At 36.3% G+C, this 6,867-nt stretch overlaps 1 protein-coding gene across 1 annotated transcript; it reads left to right on the top strand.

Moving 5' to 3' along the window:
* The first annotated feature begins 446 nt into the window (after positions 1-446).
* LOC108141759 (60S ribosomal protein L10) lies at positions 447-2,635 on the top strand. Its single transcript, XM_017265259.2, has 5 exons — positions 447-512; positions 654-684; positions 740-1,045; positions 1,179-1,341; positions 2,382-2,635. The coding sequence occupies exons 2-5, from the start codon at positions 662-664 to the stop codon at positions 2,544-2,546; spliced, it is 657 nt and encodes a 218-aa protein (XP_017120748.1). The 5' UTR covers positions 447-512; positions 654-661; the 3' UTR covers positions 2,547-2,635.
* The last annotated feature ends 4,232 nt before the right edge of the window (positions 2,636-6,867 follow it).

A 6,867-nucleotide genomic window follows, 5' to 3' on the forward strand; every position in this document is an offset into this window, starting at 1 on the left:
TTTTGCTGTTCCAGAAACTTCCCAATTAGTCCGGACTAATTTATGCGATTGTTAGCCGATGTTTCTCCGGTGCAACCCTCTCTCAACGCAGTACATCCCTGAAAAACCGCTGGAATTTTTGATATATCTGAAACTCCTGTTTCCACAGATTTTAGACTTCAGCTGATCTTAACAGCTCATCAAAACAAAAACAAAGTTGGTTGACCTGTCGACTTTTTCTACGTTTTGACGAGCCACAGCTGTTCAGATCAGCTGTAATTGAAAGGTGGATGTGCTCTGTGGAAGTCGGAGTTTCACATTTGTTGATTATTCCAACCGTTTCCAACGGATGTACTGTGTAAAAAGAGTGCATTACTGTATAATTTGTTGTGTATTATAATTTTATTCTATTCGTTTCTAAGTTAAGGAAAATGTTGACTGATCCATGTGACAACTGCGCGATGCTTGCGACGAGACCTTTTCTGCTTCCGTTCAATCACATCTTCCTTTTTACGTACGCTTCGTTAGAAAAGGTATGTGTGCTCTTCAAAATTATCTTCTGTAATTCATAACTAATTGCCCTTATATGGCATTTTAAATGTTTTTGGTTGTGGAGTTTTTGCCCCTTCAATTTTTAGTCAGTATATAAAAAAAATTTGAATTACTATTTCTAGGGGTAAAAATGGGCCGACGTCCAGCAAGATGGTATGTAAATGCATGATATAAAATTCGCATCAGCAATAATGCTGAATAATTCCAGCTACCGCTATTGTAAAAATAAGCCTTATCCTAAATCACGGTTTTGTCGGGGTGTTCCGGACCCCAAAATTCGTATTTTTGATTTGGGAAGAAAGAAGGCTACTGTTGAAGATTTCCCCCTTTGCGTTCATTTGGTTTCTGACGAATATGAACAACTAAGTAGTGAAGCTTTGGAAGCTGGACGCATTTGTTGCAACAAGTATTTGGTAAAATACTGCGGAAAGGATCAGTTCCACATCAGAATGCGTCTACACCCATTCCATGTCATTCGTATTAACAAAATGTTGTCGTGCGCTGGAGCTGATAGGTAAATTATGAAGTAGGCATTATTATTGAGGTTATTTATATTGCTTACAGCCGTATATATGTGACCTTAAAAATGTCAATTTTGTTTTAGATAAGACTTATATGCCTATAAATGATTTAATTCCTTTTTTAAGACTCCAGACCGGAATGAGAGGTGCGTTTGGAAAGCCGCAGGGTACGGTGGCCCGAGTTCGTATTGGACAACCAATTATGTCTGTCCGCTCAAGCGATCGTTACAAGGCTCAAGTTATTGAAGCGTTGCGTCGTGCTAAGTTTAAGTTCCCTGGACGTCAGAAGGTGAGTACATAATTTCAGTCAGAAGTTTGCTGCCTTATAAAGCAAGACTATGTTGACCTAACCATGTTCGTCCGTCCGTTTTTACAAAAATAAGTCTCAGTTTTAAAGATATATATTTGTATATATAAAATTTCATTCAGACCTTTCCAAAAGTTATCTCTCATAGAAAGTCATAATTAAAACAAAATTGAACTTGCTGTTTAATAATGGTTTATTGTTTTATGGGAAAATGATATCGTATAGCTGTCATAGGATCGATCGAAGAACTGAGTTGAAAATTATCATAGCTTCAAAGTTTTTAAAGATATACTCGTATAAATCGAAAAAATATATATGAAACAAATTATTAGACCTGTTCCAGTTTTCAATTCGGATTCACCTCACCCTTCGATACATTGTTATGGTTTATTATAAAATCGGATCACGATGTGTAACATAGCTGCCATGGTAACGATCGAAGAATAAAGCGGAAAATAAACATGTCTTCACAGTTGTGAGAATATAGGCATAAAAATCGGAATGTTGTTTTATGAAATATTAAATCTTTGGAATAGGTGCAAGGGTATATAAAGCTGGCTTTCCGAAGTTTGCCTCCTTTCTTGTTTTTTGTTGTAATTTTTTTTTTGATGGCCTTTTCAACTTCAACCTTTAAATAATAGGTCTTTACAGACCTGCTCTTAATACTTTACCACTGGCTTTTTTTGCTCGATAAAAGTCATCTGTTTTCTTACAGTTGAATGTGCCTAACAACAAGCAACCCCTTTTATTGTAAATTATTTTTGTAGCTACCATTTTTTTCGAGATAAACGCAGTTGAAAAAATCGTGCGCTTTCTTCGTCATGAAAATGAGTTTTCTATTTTGTGCTCATATCATCAAATTTAAATATAGGAGTATACTCCTTGTTGACTAAACTTAGTGAAATTATAATATTAAAGCTTAAATATGAAGAATATTCATCATTATTGTTTCTGCTTGCTTATTCATTTTGTAACTTTTAATTTGTTTGCTTATTAATAATTATTATATGTTGTATTTATAGATTTACGTCTCCAAGAAATGGGGATTTACCAAGTACGAACGGGAGCGCTATGAGGAACTTCGTGATGACAACCGCCTAGAGCCCGATGGTTGCAATGTAAAATACCGCCCCGAGCATGGTCCAATTGCGGCTTGGGAAAAAGCTCAGCGTGAAGTTTATGCTTAATTAAATTGCAACTGAAATGTCGCATAAACAAGTATAAACTATGTAAATCGGAAACAATATAAATAAATATTATTTATATTGTTCACATATTTGAATGTTTTCTTTCTTACGGTACACAGATGTTCTTAAAGTTTCCCATTAAGTAGCGAACGCCAGAAGCTTAAGTCCCATTTTGTCGTCCGCGCATTATATTGCCAATCAATTTTTCAGGGCGGTAAATCAAAAATGATTGTCTTGTGTTCACACTAGACCTCTTGTCGAAGGCAATTTTTTAACCCCAAAAAACGACTTTCATCTTCAAATCACACGACTTTGGTATCTTTTTTTTTTTAAAGATTGCAATTGACTTTATAGACAGTGCTCTAATACTTTAATACCATTTTAGAATTTTTAGATTTCAGCTTTTAATCGGCTCGAAGTACTTTGTACTTTCTTTATTAAAAAAAATGTAAAAAAAATGTCCTGATTTTTCATGGGTTAAGCTGGTATATCCCTTTAACTGACTTGTTCACCCAAAGGTCATCGGTCATCAATCGCAGGAATAGAACGTTACTAAGATTAATATAGATCATAGATTTAGATTTATTAATATAGATCAGCGATAGTCTTTTGGCGGCTGAGAAGCAGCATAGCTCCGGCAGAGCACACAAATCAAGTTTTACAATCCAAGTCGGCAATGAACCCCTTCCAGAAAGAGTGATTTTGCGGTTACTTTGCAAGTAAAAAAAACTTCCAAGTTAGTTCTAGATGGTGGAACTAACGTTTCTAACCCCACTTTTTTAGCCGATGTTTTTTCCGTGCAACACAAAACTCTTGGCGCGAAACAAAAACAAATTAGATGTCGGCCATCTAATTTCTGTGAACCAGAGACGTATTCGGAAGAGGAGTGGCAGCAATTTGTATACATAATAGATATAAGTCATTTAAACATTCAGATAACTTAAGGCAATATTTCAAGGCAATTAAAAGAGAAGAGCAGGGGAAAGTAGTTTTAAACATCTTAAGGAGGAGAGAGGAGAGCTGATAGCACTGGCTCACAAATTTGAATCGAATAAATCCTTCAGAGATTTTCTGGTGCAGATTGACTCCCTCAAAATTTTTTCTGTCCCCATTTTTTTTAGTACACCTAAAAATAACGTTTTCACCTGCTCTTATGCCAATTTTATTTTTTTATCTCCAGTTCTGCCTAATTGTTTTCGGTCGTTATTTATTATTTCACTAGATATAGAACATTCTTTAACTTTCCCATACATTGAGTATGTTATAAGGAAAGGCTTCCTAATATACATAGATGCTAGAGCTCGTCAAAGTTTGAATAAATTGCTAGAACTGAAGACAATATAAATTAATTCTTAAATATACTGGCCTGAAAACCGAAAATAATTTTAGCACTGTGGGAATGGGTCTGGCATCTCACCATACAGAAGGCAGTAGAAGACAAAAGGAGATTGAGTGAGAGCTGTGGAGAGAGGAGTGAAAAACGAGGAACGACGAGAGGAACAACGCAAAGGTATTTAATAACGCTGTTTAAATGTTTATTTTAAATACCCGAAATTCAGCACTCTGACGAATTAGCGCATTAATAATCAAAATTTAACCATCATTTACAATAATCTCAAAGATCCAAAAGGGACGATTTTACGGGTACTTTTTTTTTTTACATTTGGACGTTAATGCACTACGATCAGTACAATCAAGTGGCCCCGACAACACCAAGCAAAACTTGCTACGCGCGAAGCCCTCTTCCTATCGGGGCGTAAAAACGAGATTGCGAGTAAATGAACAGACAGACCAATTTAAAATAAATACCAAACTAAAAAACTAATGCTACTACTACCAATACTTTAATAATACTAATTACGTGTTAAGTTAAATAAGATTGATGACTAAAAAGCATCTATCTTATCTAAGAAGCAATAATCTGAGAGAGTTTATTATTGTCATTATATAGTTATCTTAATGGCTTATGAATATCATAGTTTGATCTACAATGTTTCAAAATAAGAGGAATACGATACGAATAGGCACTGAGAAATGTAGGCGGTCCAGTAGTTCGGTACTCTCCACATCCCCCTGAATAAGTTTACAAATAAAAGTAATACCAAGCATTGTTCTACAGTTGGATAAAAATGGTAAATTAATAAGAAGTCTACTAGAGTGAGATGGTAAGACAAAAAAAAATATTAAAAAGTTTTAATGCACAGACTATTCGGTCTATATGCACACCATATTGGGGACTCCAAACTGGTGAGCAGTACTCCACGATTGGACGAACTAATGAAATAAATAAAGTCTTTGTGACATACGGATCATCAAATTCAGTTAACCACCTTTTTATAAATCCAAGCACTAATCTGACTGTATTCACCATGGATAAAATGTGGTCACAAAACGGTACAAATTGATGACCTTAGCGTCCTTCTGGACCCAAAACTTAAGTTTTCTGACCACATTTTATCCATGGTGAATACAGTCAGATTAGTGCTTGGCATACGTGCCATACTGTGTGTCGGTCCGATAGAATGTCATTATTTTGCATTTAGCGCTATTTAAGTTCAAAAGAATTTCACAACACAATGTTTGAAATGCGTCAATATCCGTTTGTAAGTCTGAACTGTGGCCAATATTGCAATGTTGCAGACATAACGTCATCTGAGCCCATAAGATCGCACGACTTCGTCAAAACTAAAGGCAGATCGTTAAAAAATAATGTAAAAAGAAGTGGGCCAGGTTGGTTTCCCTGTGGCTTGCCTGAACTATCTTGAATCAGCTTAGAGACCGAGCTTTTAAAAAGGACACGTTTTGTCCTTCCACTCAGATATCTCGAAATCCATGTAAGAAGATCGTTTGAAAGCCCTAACAAGTTTTACTTCCGTACAAGAAGCGAATGATTTACGGAATCAAATGCCTTGCTAAGATCCGTGTACACTACGTCAGTCTGAAGATTATTTCTAGCTCCAAAAGGTTTTGTCGTAGTAGACCTGCGAGTTATAAATCCATGCTGACATGGAGATACAGGGTTGCCCATATTCGACGGACCCATGTTTTTTTTTTAAAAATCAAAAAAAATAAAAATTTGGCGGTTGGCAATCTTAATCATTTAATTTGTTCCAAGTAGATTTGTTTACATCAATTTTTGAATATGATATCTTTCAAATGGCCGCCTCTGGCGTTGATGGCGTATTGTGCCCTTTTTGCAGCATTTTCCATCGTTTTCGCCAACATTTCGGCCGGAAAAGCGGCTATTTCTTCACGAATGTTGTCCTTGAGCTCTTCTAGGGTCCTTGGCTTGTTAACGTAAACCTTTGACTTCAAATATCCCCACAAGAAGAAGTCAGGCGGCGTCAAATCGGGCGAACGCGGTGGCTTTTTTTGCTTATGTACGGTCCCATTCAATGTGAAATGGGCTTCATCGGACATGATAATTTTGTTCCAAAATTGATCGTCATATTCGGCCATTTCGATGACTCTCGCGTGGCGTGTATTGTTCCATGGTAAAAATCTGCTTGGACTGGCGCTTCAAACGCCGTAAGTCATTAAGCGATCTGGCATCTCTATCAAAAGTTATGGCGTCGTCAGATGGGTCCGTCGAATATGGGCAACCCTGTATACACCTCTTCCAGTTTTCGCTCGAAAGTGAATTCGTTAACATTGGCGGATTTCCCTTTAACATAATTAAAGTTCCCTTGCTTGCTAGCAAATTTCCTAGGTAAATTACTATTTGGGGGAAAATAAAGCAGCTGACCGCCGCTACTGCTCTTAGCCAAAGCCTATGATTTGCCTAAATTTTCCAGGCCAATCTCTTATCAACATTTGGTCCGCTGCTGTTCCCAATCTTTGTGCATTATTGGTGCTCACATTTATTGTCTAAAATTAGTCAAAAAATCATTGGTAGAAAAAACTAACATATTTTTCTTATTTTAAAGGCAGTGTTTGAAACTGACCAGCAGTAGTGTTGAACAACTCGTGTGAATTAGCTGCTTGGCATCAGTGTTGCAAAATGTTCACATGTAGCGTTCGGGTCCAAAGTTGCAAAAGACGAAGAAAAAGGCCCCAACACAAAAATTTAGATAATTTACCCTTCTAACCATTTAAAAACAAACCGAAAAGCGTTTACTAAAAGTAAGTGCCAAGAAAATAATTATTTTTTTCCTTGCTTTGTAAATATCAAATCTTTCGGAAACGAGAACAGAGGCGGCGAATGTGCAAAACTCCATTTGGTTAGAATCAAAGCGATTCTGAGATGCCATCACAAAATAATAAACAAATCTGTTATGCAACAATGTTCTTAAAATATCAAAGAATAAGGTAAAAATATCAT

Source organism: Drosophila elegans, unplaced genomic scaffold (assembly GCF_018152505.1).
Source record: "Drosophila elegans isolate 14027-0461.03 unplaced genomic scaffold, ASM1815250v1 contig_208, whole genome shotgun sequence".
Lineage (NCBI taxonomy): Eukaryota > Metazoa > Arthropoda > Insecta > Diptera > Drosophilidae > Drosophila > Drosophila elegans.

Excerpts from the sequence above, each read along its gene's own strand:
- LOC108141759 (XM_017265259.2), top strand. The coding sequence starts at position 662 with ATGGGCCGACGTCCAGCAAGATG. Across the intron at positions 685-739 it reads GGCCGACGTCCAGCAAGATG|CTACCGCTATTGTAAAAATA; the intron begins GTATGTAAATGC and ends GAATAATTCCAG. Across the intron at positions 1,342-2,381 it reads AGTTCCCTGGACGTCAGAAG|ATTTACGTCTCCAAGAAATG; the intron begins GTGAGTACATAA and ends TTGTATTTATAG.